The sequence below is a fragment of the Panthera tigris genome, chromosome D3, assembly GCF_018350195.1.
Source record: "Panthera tigris isolate Pti1 chromosome D3, P.tigris_Pti1_mat1.1, whole genome shotgun sequence".
NCBI classification, from domain to species: domain Eukaryota; kingdom Metazoa; phylum Chordata; class Mammalia; order Carnivora; family Felidae; genus Panthera; species Panthera tigris.
In genome coordinates, this window is record NC_056671.1 from 27,995,131 (window position 1) to 28,008,498 (window position 13,368).

At 49.3% G+C, this 13,368-nt stretch overlaps 1 protein-coding gene across 4 annotated transcripts in view; it reads right to left on the bottom strand.

The window, feature by feature from the left end:
• Positions 1 to 649: 649 nt before the first annotated feature.
• Positions 650 to 13,368, bottom strand: part of DGCR8 (DGCR8 microprocessor complex subunit) — a 36,816-nt gene continuing 24,097 nt past the window's right edge. For all 4 annotated transcript variants that reach the window (XM_042961956.1, XM_042961954.1, XM_042961955.1 and 1 more), the window contains 5 exons: positions 7,101 to 7,201; positions 6,664 to 6,770; positions 4,765 to 4,892; positions 3,238 to 3,351; positions 650 to 2,260 (listed from right to left, as the gene is read on the bottom strand). In XM_042961956.1, coding sequence (XP_042817890.1) covers positions 2,177 to 2,260; positions 3,238 to 3,351; positions 4,765 to 4,892; positions 6,664 to 6,770; positions 7,101 to 7,201 — 534 coding nt within the window. In that variant the 3' untranslated portion in view covers positions 650 to 2,176. The remainder of the gene's footprint in view (positions 2,261 to 3,237; positions 3,352 to 4,764; positions 4,893 to 6,663; positions 6,771 to 7,100; positions 7,202 to 13,368) is intronic.

A 13,368-nucleotide genomic window follows, 5' to 3' on the forward strand; every position in this document is an offset into this window, starting at 1 on the left:
GGGTGAAGACATGGCAGGGGGCCAGGCCTATCTGCTGCAGGTCAGCCCAGCAGGCTGCACCACTCTTCCTGCACCCCGAGGGGAGGTTCCATCCCCAATCTGGCCCTGAGCTCTGAAGGGAGGCCACTGTTATGACCAAAGGCCAGGCTGGGACACTGCTCAGATGTTGCAAAAGCAGTGTCCCCAGGCAAATGCCTCAGCCCTGTGAGACAGGCTAAAGAGGGGGATACTGGCCAGCTGAGGGTCCACAAAGCCCCATAGCCTCACATGGTTAGAAGAAACAAACGCCAGTCATTCCCTTTTGGGACAGTTTTGCTTTATGCATTCAGACAATCAAGGCTCACCCTTAGAGCCACAGCTTAGCCACCACCTGGAAGGTACACAACAGGCAGTGGCCACATGGAGGTGGCATCAGTACAGGCTCCACCTGCCCTCTGCAGCCACAGCGTGGCTGTGTGCACACAACACTCACACCCACATAGGAGGGACAGAGGAAGGACACGGGGAGGCTGCAGCAAAGCTCGCTGCCTCTAGTAACGTGTGCACGAAGCTTTGGTTCACAATGGCGCATCTGGCTGTTCTGAGAGCAAACAGTCACAGTCAAATGATTATTCACAGCTGCAGACAGGAGGCAAGACAGAAGCAAGTGTCTAATTACAGCAACTTGATTTAAGGGTTTTGTTTATAAACGTCAACACAGAAGCCAACCTCAGTCGCATAGGTGGCAAGGGAGGGATACACTGTGGGTGGCACACAAGACCCAACATTGTCTTCCTGAAAACAAATGCCATCAACACCAACCACGGGGGACATGATGGAGAACAGGCACACCCGTGGAATGTGACAATGCAACCCAGCACTGGGCTCCTGCAGCTGACAGTGCACCAGGAGCACACAGCACCCTGAGCAGGCCCTGGTGATAGGGAACTGATGACTACCTGTACCTTGCACATGGGGACAACCAAGGGCCCTAAGCACACCCACATCCTCTGGGGTTCAGGGCAGGAACACACTTATCCCTGCACTGGTCCACAGGAGCCACTTGGAACACACAGGCTGCTGGTCAAAGTAACAAGCTGGCCACCAGGTCTGGCTGCATAGGGCAACTGCCCTTGAAATCCAGTGAAGCCATTGTCACAGGGAAGACAGCCACCATCCATGTGTTTATGCCAGGTCTGGAGAAGAGTGCCACTTTGTGATCACGGATGGATTGCACTGAGGGTCCTTATTTCCTCTTTTAAAATCCCCATGCTAAAATGCATTAACTTGTTTATATCTGCTACGTGACTCCAAATCTACCTTCTACTCTCACTGTAAAAGTTTCTTTCCAAATGCTAAAATTTCATAAAAGCTTTAAAAATTGATGGGTGGACAGATGGACTTGACTGTGCAAAAATCATTAGTAAAAAGTTGCCAGAGGCCAGTGAAGGTGAGGGGCCTCAGTGTCTTAAGAAGGCGTGTTTTTAGGACATTAAGACTTACTCAGAAAAATGGACCGCACGCCAACCCAGGACCAGGGCAACAAGCCAGGCATACACTGGCAATGCATTTCAAGGATGGTAAATAATCACCTTGAGGGTTTGCCTACAGTCTCTGAAAAATAGTTCTGATTCTAAAATTGTGTTTATTTTAAACCAAAAAGGTCTGAAATACTCCTTCCTGTTATAACCTTTTCAGAGAAAAAGGGAAAACACAAGAGGCAGGGAAGGGGATGGGGGTCCCAGCGTGCGCCTTCTGACCAGGTCCCTGCAGTGGTCTGCGGGAACCCTGGGCACAGGGTACCACAGAACTTTGCCACCACTTTCTCATTTTATCTGACATTTGTCAGTGCATGTTATGTACTGACACACATGAAAACCTTCATCAAACCAGTCTGCAGCAAGTCCACATAAGCAGAGGTTATCCACAGTTATTGTCAAGCTCTTGGCGTCCACCTGTGTGGACAAGCAGAGTCCATCCTTGAACACGCCCACTCAGACCTGTGGGCGGCCCCCAAGGAAGAGCTTTGTGGCCCTGCTGTCCCCCTGCACCAGAGCCCCACCCCTCTGGCCCTGACGGCAGATGCCTGGCCGCAGGGGAGGAACTCAGATCGGAGGCCCGAAGCTGCAGAGTGAGTGGCGTGAGGTCTCCCTGGCAGCAGAGCTGGCAGTCCCCGCGCCTGACCCTGCTGCCTCCCTCATACATCCACAGTGCACAGGGGCTCGCCACCAGGCTGGGCAGACGCCACAATAGACATCTTGGGTTTCTTTCGTGTCTCCTCCTGAAAGAACAACAAAGGTCAGGGATGCCAACAAAGTAGGAACATGAGGCCAAGCGCAACTTCAGGCAAGAGGCTCCTGAGGCAGGGTGGATATGTGAGGGGGCAAGCTCAGCACACTGGTGCCAGGTAGCCTCTGGAGTAGGAGGGCACCACTGCTTTGCAGTATACCACATGAGAAGGAAGGTCTGAGGAGTGGACCAGATGGGGGCTGGCTGGGTCTCCCTGGATGCCATCTCAGAGAACTGTGTGCTGGTGCTTCCCTGGGAAGCAGACCACACACCCAGAAGTGAAGGGCCAAGGAAGTTACAGCCACCAGGGACAATCACGTAGGTGGTTCTCTCTCCCCATCCCAACTTGAGGGCAGGTTCTCTCTCCCCGCCCCAACTTGAGGCATCTCCTGGACCAGAAAGGCCAAACATACAACAGATTCTCATTCCCCACCTCCCCCTCCCTGGGGTTTTATATAGGCCTCCAGGCAAATACCACAGCTTCACAAGGTCCTAGCCTAGAAGACCCTCAGGCAAGTGGTTTTAGGAAGCTTCATCAGGACTAAGCCTTACCCAGGTTCAATGTTCTGTGAACCATGCTCCTCCCTCACAGAAATGACAAGGACCCAAAGAAGAAGAGGCCCAGGATGGCAGTCTGTGTCCCACAAGACCCTGAGAATGGGAGGCCTGGCTGGTATAACGTCCCTGCCTTCAAACTGAGTACTGAGTGGAAATACCCAGAAGGCAGGTCCTTCACAACCACAGGCCAGGGCTGAGAGTTCTATAATGTAACTAAAAAGTGAATTGATCTGATGCAAATGTCATGAATGCTGAAACGCAAGGAAAAGCACATCTACCCTAGAAGTGTTGAGGCTGACTTCCCTCCCATAGCTGCCAATGTGGCTGTGCTAGGTGCCCCTCCCCTCCCTTGAGGGCAAGAAGATGAGGGTGCGGAGGGGCCTTTGGTGCTGGCCGGGCCTGCACACTCACCCTCTCCTCAGCCAGCCTCTTCATCTCCTCCTGTAGTTTGCTCAGGATGTGCAGGTTTGGCTTGTTCTTCTTGGCATATTGCTGCAGCTCAATCACACTTTTGTCCGAGGTCTCCTGGGGAGCACAGCACCTTGCTCTCAGGACTGCCTGGGGCAGGCCCCACAGACATATTACGGCCAGCAGCCAGAGCTGCACTCCCAACCCACACCTGGCAGCTGACACAGCCACAGAGAACGCAGACCAGTCCACAGCTGCCCAGCTCACTTTCTGACCATACTACCCCCACTTCTGCCTCACCCTGAGCAGGTAGAAGCCACAGCCTCTTCCCTTCATGGGGCAAAGGCATCCTGGCACCCAGCTGCCTCCACTCCTGCCATCGGCTGGGCACTCGTACTGCCCAGACCCTCAGAGTGGAACGATCAGAGTACGGCCTCCGCCAGCAGGGACAGCATGCTGCCCAATGGGATAAACCCTGGCACTGGAGCCCAGCTGGGAGCCCATCAGCCCTAGACACTGCGCTCTCTGCATATCTGCAAACCCTCCAACTTTGAGAACAGGATCAAGCTGTCCTGAGGCCCTCCCTGTCTGAAAAGGCCATCTCTGAGGCCGCCTGCTGTGCCTTCGAGTGTCAGACTCCACCTGTCCTCCAAAAGATACAGGCTGAGGCTGTGCCTAGACTGGACGCTCATCCTCCAACTTAGGGAGAGTTCCCACTCACAGGCCAAAGCAGGCTTTTCTCAATCTTAGCCCAAACAAGATACAGCACAAAAGTAAAGGCACGTGAAGGCAGAACTCAGCCTCATCTGTAGTCATTGGAGTTTTCTCAGCAACACATATCTGGAGGTTCCTCTCTAAGCACCTTGGGGGCCCAGTGTCACCTTAGATGCCACATGGCCACCCCTCCCCTCACTGGGATGCAGGTAACCCAGACTATTTCTGGAAACATCAGGGTAAAAATAAACGTAAACACCTCCCAGGACTTCCCTCCACCCCACAAAACATACAAACCTAAGGGTACTGGTTTAAATCTCTCGATCCCGGCAAAACAGCAGAAACTAAACAGATGACGTGTACAGGTGTTTAGTTAAAAAAAACTGGTGTTCATAAGCAGGAAGAGGTGCCCTGCATCTCTTACTCTCCCTTAAGCTTCTAGGGGTCCTCAAATTAATCCAAGGGCTTGCAGTTCCAGTGTGGGGGAAGGGGAGACACCAGGTCTCAGCTCAGAAGCTTCCTCTCCACTGGGGCTGGCAGCACTCACCACCTGTACGTCCTGCTGGACAGGCTCACCCCACACAGCCAGAGCCAGGCCCAGGCTTCTCAGGGAGGGAGACACAGCATGAATGACCACCTCCCACCCTCAAGGTCACAGACATGGCCCAGCAAAGCGCCTGAGAAGCAGCCTTGAACAAGAGCAGAGCTGCCCAACACTATCTCCGGTGACAGCAGGACCTCAAACAGGTGTGCCACGGTGGAGGGAGGATGATAAGCACAGAGGCTGCCCTAGGTCCTAGGGAGGAGCCTGGTTACCTGTTTGACCATCTTGCTGCTTTCGCGACCATACATGCGCAATAAAGACCCCCAATTCTTGACATGTGGGTGCAGCAGCTGAAGGATTTTCTGAGAGGCTAACTGTTTTCCAACTCTCTTATTCTTACCTGTGAGGAAGGAAGAGGAAATGTGGAGAGGGAGTCACTAGAACATTCAGCTGTCAACATGGCCACCTTGCCTAGAGAGGAGACACACCTGCCATTCCCCCACCCAGCAAACGGCATGTTCTACAGGAGGGGGTACAGACGTCTTCCACCACTGCAGTCGGCACTGGAGTCTCACAAAGCTGAGACCAGGACCCACCCTAACCCCATTTAGCAGAACAGCTCCCTCAAAGGCTTCAGAAAATCAGAATGGGCCCAAGGTCATAACTTACAAGGCCTCCCTCCCACCACACCCTACACTTCCAGAGATACAGACAAGCAAAACGAGCACCATGAAGCACATGGCCCAAGGCTCCTTGGGGACAGGCACAGGGGAGGGAGGCTCTGCCAGAAAGCCCAGAGGAGTTTCCAGAGGGTGTATGAACTTTGAAAGAGGAGTTTCTATGTATGCAGAGGGAAGGTGGGGCCAGGGAGCAGAGTGGGTCTGGAGAACAGAGTGGGTCTGAGTGCCAGGAGATGCCTATGGCCAGACAAACCAAGGTGGCCACACTTCCCAGATAGGGAGGTCAATGGTGCCAGCACTCCTTCTATGCCACACCTGCCTGCTCCAGAAGGGGGCTCAGTGAGGACTAATATCTGCTGAATCACAGGGGACACCCAGGTCTGTGAGTTCTGTGATTTTCCCAAGGTCAACTTGTGTGTTACTTTCTAGTTTACACAGCACTGGGTTTGTGTTTATAGTAGTCATACAAAGTTTTCTTTTAAAATAAAGTTGTTTTCAGAAGTGGTTACTTTAGGGGTGCCTGGGTGGCTCAGTCAATTAAGCATCTGACTCTTGATTTCAGTTCAGGTCATGATCTCAGTGTGTGAGTTTGAGCCCCACGTAAGATTCTGCACTGACAGTGCAAAGCCTGCTTGGGATTCTCTGTCTCCCTCTTTCTCTGCCCTTCCCCCCACTCGTACATGGCACACTCTCTCAAAAATAAACATTAAAAGATAAGATAAAATAAAACGTAGTTATTTCAAAAACCAAATTCAGTGGGGCACCTGGGTGGCTCAGCCAGTTAAGCATCCACTGGCTCAGGTCACGATCTCATGGTTTGTGAGTTTGAGTCCTGGATCAGGCTCTATGCTGACAGCTAGCTCAGAGCCTGGAGCCTGTCTTCAGATTCTGTGTCTCCCTCTCTCTCTGTCCCTCCCCTGCTCACACTCTCTCTCTCTCTCTCAAAAATAAACATAAAAAATTTTTTTTTTAAATAAAGAAGTTAAAAATAAATAACCAACCAAATTTGGTAAATACTGCAGGTGGTGTACACAAAGACCAGAAATGGGGCAGGCACATCACCCAGCACAGGGACACAGAGTAGGGCAGGGCAAGGGCTCTGCTGCCATTCTAGGACATCCCTCCTCCTACCACAGGGACCATGGGCTGGATGGGGCACTAGTGGCAGGAGGGGGAAAACATGGCCTAGCCAAAGTGACCAGCCCAAGCCCAGGAACTAGGAGGATAGGGTTGGTACAGGCAGGACTACCACAGTCCCACCTCAGACTGACCGGCTTTCAGACAGAGGTCGATAGGAGATGCCAGTGGACACGGAGGACTGCGGGTGGTCAGCACACAAGGCAGGAGCTTGGGAGTGATGCCAGGGTAGTGGCCTGAGACTAAGCCCCAGAGGCTCAGGGCTCCCAGACAGGCCACATTGCAGTGTGCAACCTCCCCAGTGGTCAAGGGAAATTGCAGTGGGGTGACAGGGAGGAGGGAGGCAGTCCTTACACCAGCCGCGCACTGTGTGTTTGCCGCACGCCATGACATATTCACTCTTCTGGTTTTTACCAGGAACCACTTCAAACTTGATGGATGTATCACCCATTCCATGGTTTCTTAAAGAAAAAACAAAGACAACCAGTGCCATCGGCTGAGGACAAAGAAATGACAGCTTCAGGAAAGGCTTTAAAGGCTCTCTGAAGACAATGCCAACCCTTTCCCCAAACCGCACTTCTCAGCTGAAAAGGAGGGGATTCTCCTGATCCGATCTCACAGGCTCTGACTGACCAGCAGGCACAGGGGCTTCTGTGCACACAGGGAATACTTGCAATGGCTTGGCCTTTAGCATCACCTCTTGAACCAGGATAAATAGCTAGTAAAGACATTGGGCACCAAAAGAAAAGCCCCCACACAACCCTACTCAGAAGGGGAAGCACCCGCCCTACCTTTTAAGGCACTCGTGAAGGATCTGATAGGGAGACAACAGTCCGGCCTTGCTGGTCAGCTCGTAGACCCGTGAGTCCTCGATACTGATGTGGTTAAAATACTACAAAACAAAGCAGCCACTCCTAAGTGCTGGACCGAGCCTGCTGGCCTCACGGAGCTGTTCCCCATGCTGTCTGCTTCCCCCAGAAGCTTCCTGTCATCTTTACTGCCTTGAAGAGCACATTGCGCCCCCACCTCATTGTCCAGCAGCCCCTCTGAGACAGGACAAGCAGTGCTGTGCTAGGTTGGAGAGTATGCTGCAACGGGGTGGCAAAGCTTGGTGCTGCCTGGGAGCCTTTTCTGAATCTGAGTCTGATCAATTAGTCAGAAATCTAAAGACAGACAACCTTAGAAAAGAATTTTGAAGATCATCATAAGTGAGATTATAGAAGACAAAAGGTAAATCAGACAAAAGAGATGCACTCTAAAAAGGCCAAGCTCTCTGAAGGCTGTGAAGGGCCTGGCCTGGCTCCTGTTTCAAACACAGAGTCATCCTGTCCTAGCTCTGAGACCAACTGCTATGCCCAGAAAACAGAACAATTAAAGGGTTAATGGGAAACCACCTAACCAGTTGAGGGGGAAAAAGAGAAGTTCTGCACAACAGAGGCAGGCAGCAGCCAGGAGGCAGCGTTGACCCCAACCAGACTTGGGCCTCTGCTGAGCCGCCCTCTGTGAACGGAGGATGTGGCCTAGTTCACTCAGCACAGCCCACCTCCCTGGTGGGGACTGCTGGGCTTCTGGGGTTGCCATAGCAAGGTACCACCAAGTGGGTGGCTTATTTATTTTTTCACAATTCTGGAGGCCAGAAGTCCCAAAGCAAGGTGTCAGCAGGCCACGTTCCCTTTGAAACCTCTATGAGAGATTCTTTCTGGACCTTCCCAGGTTTTGGCAGCACCAAGCTTTCTTTAGCATCACTCCCAACTCCACCCAGCCTTCTCTCCACTTCCCTCCCTCTTCTTACAAGAACACAACACTTATAAGAACACTACTCTGGGCAGGGAGGCAGGGGTTCCTCTCTCAGCGGACTGTGACCGAGTCAAGGAAAGCAAGGTGACATTTCTAAAGGGAATTGCTGATTCTGGTGAGCTAGAAATCTCCCTACTCTCATTTGGCTACAGTTTCCAACAGGTCCCCACAAGATACCTCCACTTACGAGCATCTGCATCAGCATGGATCAGTTTCCAGGGAAAGTTATTCACCAAGACATCAGGCCCTAGACCCATCCTTAGTGGCTAGCCAGGCAGCCGACCCATCCATGGTGGCTGGCTCTCTCATTTCAGCCCTTTGATAACCCAGTCTCTAACCAGCAGTCGGCACCTGGGCTGTGGACCTGTGGTCAGACTGAGCAAGACCACCTGTGTACCCACGATCCTCCCTGACAGAGCCGAGGCAGACACACACATGGCAGAAGAACACACACTAAGAAGCCCAAAGATATCCAACAGACGCTGGCAAAGGCCCATACCACAATTACCTGCACCAAGAGCCACAGTCACATGTTGCAGGTTAACCTGCAAGGAGCATGTAGAGACTATAGTACAAAGGGCAGAAGTGGCCCAATGACAACAGTACAGAAGAAGTTTGGATCACTGGTGCCCAACAGATACTGAAAGACCCTGAGAGAGCACCACAGACAGACCAGCACCCATAAACCCAACAATTTAAATAAAATGGACCAATTCCTTGAAAAGTGCAAATTACCCAAACTGCTCTATTCAAGAAGTTGAACTTGTAGTTAAAAGGTCCCTTCAAAGAAAACTCCACACTCAGATCGTTTCATTGGCAACAACTACCAAATATTTAAGAAAAAAAAAATTATACCAATTCTAGACAATCTTTCAAAACACCACAAGAGGAGGGACAATTGCCAATTCATTTTATGATGTTAGCAGTACCCTTATTAACACCAAAGAGAACTACAAAATAATAATCCTCACAAACACAGGTGTAAAAATCCTACATAGAGTATTAGCAATTCGTAACCATTAACACATAAAAACAAATCTATGCCATGCCCAAGAAAGGACTTACTTAGCCCAGGAATGCATTAAAAAAAAAAAAAAAATCTATCAACATAATACATTATATCAACAAATTAAGGAGGAAAAAGTCTGTAATATCAATTGATAAGGAAAGGCATTTGACAAAATGCAACATCCTTTCATGATAAAAATACTCAACAAACTAGGAATAGAAGAATCCTTCCTCAACCTGATAGAGGGCATCAACAAACAACTAACACCTAACATCATATTCAATGGTCAGAGACTATATGCTTCACCCCAAGATCAGGAACAAGACAAGGATGTCCACTCTCCCCACTGCTACTCAACATGTAATGGAGCTTCTAGTCAGAGTAGTAAGGCAAGAAAAAGAAACAAAAGGCATCTAGATTGGAAAGGAAGAAATCAAACCATCACAGTCAACCTGGTCGGTACATAGAAATCCCAAAGAAATCTACAGAAAAACTACTGGAACTAATAAAGCAGTTCAGCAAAGCCACAAGACATACGATCAATATACGACAGTAAATGAGATCGCTATACACTAGCAATCAACACAACTGAAACTAAAGTGCTACTCACAACAGTTCCAAAACACATGTGAAATACTCAAGTCCAAATCTAGTAAAACATGTGAAAGATCTGCATACTAAAAATGACCAAACACTAATAAAAGACATCAAAGACTTCAATAAATGGAGAGATACACTGGGTTTGTGAACTGAAAGACTCAATACTGTTAGGAAGTCCATTCTCTCCAAATTTATCTACAGATGTAACACAATTCCAATCAAAATCTCAACAGAACTTTTTGTACTGACATACTGTTTCTATACGGAAGGGAAAAGTAGCTGGAGTAACCAAAAAGTGCTTTTGAAAAAGAACAAAGTTTGAGGGTTCGCACGGATTCCAAGAATTCATGTCATCAAGAAGGTATGGCATTGGTGAAAGGTCACACAGATCAAGGAGACAGAGTGCAGAGATAGACCCACACACACATGCTCATCTGGCTCGACAGACATGCAAAGGCACCCAGTTGGACATATACTTATCATACGGCCCAGCAAGGCCATCTTGGGTGCTTAGCTACACTCACGTGGAAAACCGGAGAGCCTCACAGCAGCCAAATGCTAATCACCCAAAAATGGAAATGCACTCAACACCCCTCAAGTAAGAAGAACATACTAGGCACTGCCCTGCAGTAGGCACACTCAGCAGCAAAAATTACCCAACCATCGACACCAGCACCAACACAGATGATTCTCAAGTGCATCACTGAGTTGGAGCTTGGTTCTAAGGCTACCTCCCCTGTGACTCCACTGATAAGACATTTGGGAACTGGCTAACCTACAGAGATAGCTCAGTGGCTACCTGGGTAAAAAGAAAGTTTTGACTACAAAGGGGAAGAGGGGGGCAGTTTAAGAAAACTGGGAGGGGGAGAACATTTGAAAATGTCTTGATTGCGCTGTTGGTTACATGACAAAACTACACGTTTCAAAATTCACAGAAGTGTACCAAAAAGTGCATTTACCACTCTATAATTTTTTTTTAATTTTTTGAGAAAGTGAGCAACTGCGAACACACACGAGCAGGGGAGGGACACAGGGATAGGGAGAGAGAGAATCCCAAGCAGGCTCCACACTATCAGTATTGAGCCTGATGGAGGGCTCAATCTCATGACCTGAGCCAAAATTAAGAGTCGGACACTTAACCAATCGAGCCACCTAAGTGCCCCGAACTCTCTATTAAAACCTAAATTGGTTGGGGGCGGGGGAAGGGAGCCAAAAAAAACCAAGTCACTAATGCCTAAATTCTAGAACAAGCATGAACCAACCACAACCCACAGCTACCTAAAAAGCTATAAAATACTAAGAAGAAATCACCCCAGGTCTTGTGAAAAGGCTCAGTACCAGTTCTGCTCATCTGTTTTTGCCTTTTTAATCAACACCAAACATGCTATGCCCTGAGCCTCTGCTTCCATGGCAATTCTAGAATTCTGGATATTCTATATCCACACCACCATTGCATGTGGACTTTGTGCCACTGTACGTCAAGGACAGCAGTGCATAGCGAGAGCTCCCAAAGAACCAGGGCCTGCCCAGCCAACCTTGGCATCCTGCCCCCACAGCTGGAACTCTGGAGCCACACCTCCACAAGGGCACCATGGGGAAGAGGGGCTGCCACCCACCCACCAAGCTACTGACAAGGATGTGACAGAAACACCGTCACAATTTTTCAGGAGCAAGACAGCAATTCCTATCAGTCACGATTGTGCTGCTCTAGTACTTTCAACCTGACAGAAAAGCTACTTACTTCTCTGACAAATTTTAAAATGGGAAATAAGTACACACATATACAATTAAATTCTAAGTGTGAAAAAAAACCTCTCCAGAGGATGAGGACATTTTTGGTCATCAGACACATATCTGGTCCTTGTATCCAGTTCAGGGAGTGCCTAAAACTTTAGAATTTCCTAATAGGAGTATCTTTTGTTATTCAAAGAAGTCCCTCTGGACCTCATCTGAGTTTATGCTAATTAGGCATGGTGGGGGGCAGGGCCTAGACAGCTTCATGATGGGGCTGGTCACCAGAAAGACCAACCATGATTAAGCACCTCTTCATCTGGCTGTCCATTTGTATTCTTTTTTTTTAACGTTCATTTATTTTTGAGACAGAGAGAGACAGAGCATGAACGGGGGAGGGTCAGAGAGAGAGGGAGACACAGAATCTGAAACAGGCTCCAGGCTCTGAGCAGTCAGCACAGAGCCCGATGCGGGGCTCGAACTCACATACCGCGAGATCGTGACCTGAGCCGAAGTCAGACGCTTAACCGACTGAGCCACCCAGGCGCCCCTGTATTCTTAGTAATAAACCAGTAAACGTAAAGAAGTTTCCCTGAGTTCTGAGAGCAAATTCTAAAAAAGTTCTCATTCAAGCAAATTAATGAACCCAAGGGAAGTCACAGAAACCCCTGAATCTGTAGTTGGCTGGTCAATGTGGGTGGCCTGCGCACCCCATTTGTGGCTGGAATGTGAAGTGTGGGCAGTCTTTTGGAACTGAGCCAACTCCATGTAAATAGTGTGAGAACTGAGCAAAGTTGCAGACACCTAGCTGGTGTCAGAGAATTGGAGAACCAACATGAAAAAGTCCTTTGTGTGTACAAGGGAACTTTTATACCTGGGATTTCCGAGCTGCCCACATAGCCTCCTCTACCTGGGAAGACCTCCTCTCTCAAGCTTGCCTTTTCTTTTTTTTTTTTTAATTTTTTAATGTTTATTTATTTTTTAGAGAGAGAGACAGAGTGTGAGTGGGGTAGGAGCAGAGATAGAGAGGGAGACCTAGAATCCGAAACAGGCTCCGGGCTCCGAGCTGTCAGTACAGAGCCTGCTGTGGGGCCAGAACTCGGGACCAGCGAGGTCATGACCTAGGCTGAAGTTGGACACCCAACCAACTGAGCCACCCAGGCACCCCTCTCAGGCTACTTTCTGATGTTATTTCTGGAAAGATCCCTCACTTTCCAGAAGAGCCCCAGAGTACATGGCCAGATCCTGAATCTTACTACTATCCAGCACAACCTGAGGCACAAATTCCAGAAACCTACAGTCTCTGTCACAGCAGATGCCTCACTAGAGGTGCTAATGTAAAAGGCTCCAGGGACAAGGGTGCAGCCACAATGACCTTACAGACTATACAGGGCAGGAGGAAAGGTGGAAAATGAAAGAACTGAGCACAAAGACTGCCAGCTGGTCATCATCAAAACCATGCACTCTAGAGAAGAGGTAACCACCAGTCTCTGACCACCAAGCATGAGGTAGAGACAGGGTTGACATCACAGTCTGGGGCAAGCTTGTAGCCCTCCAAGAGTGTATACCACCAGACAGCCACATATGAGGCCACATGCAGGTGGTGGGACTGCAAAAAGCAGCTGGGACAGAGCAGGTAACTGGAGCGACAGACCATTCTTCAACACACAAGGCTGGGAGAGCCATGGAACACCCCTGGGTCCCTAAGCTGGCCAGAATGAAACTGGGAGGTCCCTGCTTAGGGAACTACAATGGTGCTAAATACAAAAGTGAACTAAAGCCAACAGTAAGCACAGAGACTTTCAGATTAAAAACTGGACTGAAATGCTAATTCATTAAGTTAATAACCAACCAAGCCAGATGCTGGTATCTTAGAGGCCACAACACTAAATGGAGACCGTCTTGGATCTTATCTTGAAACC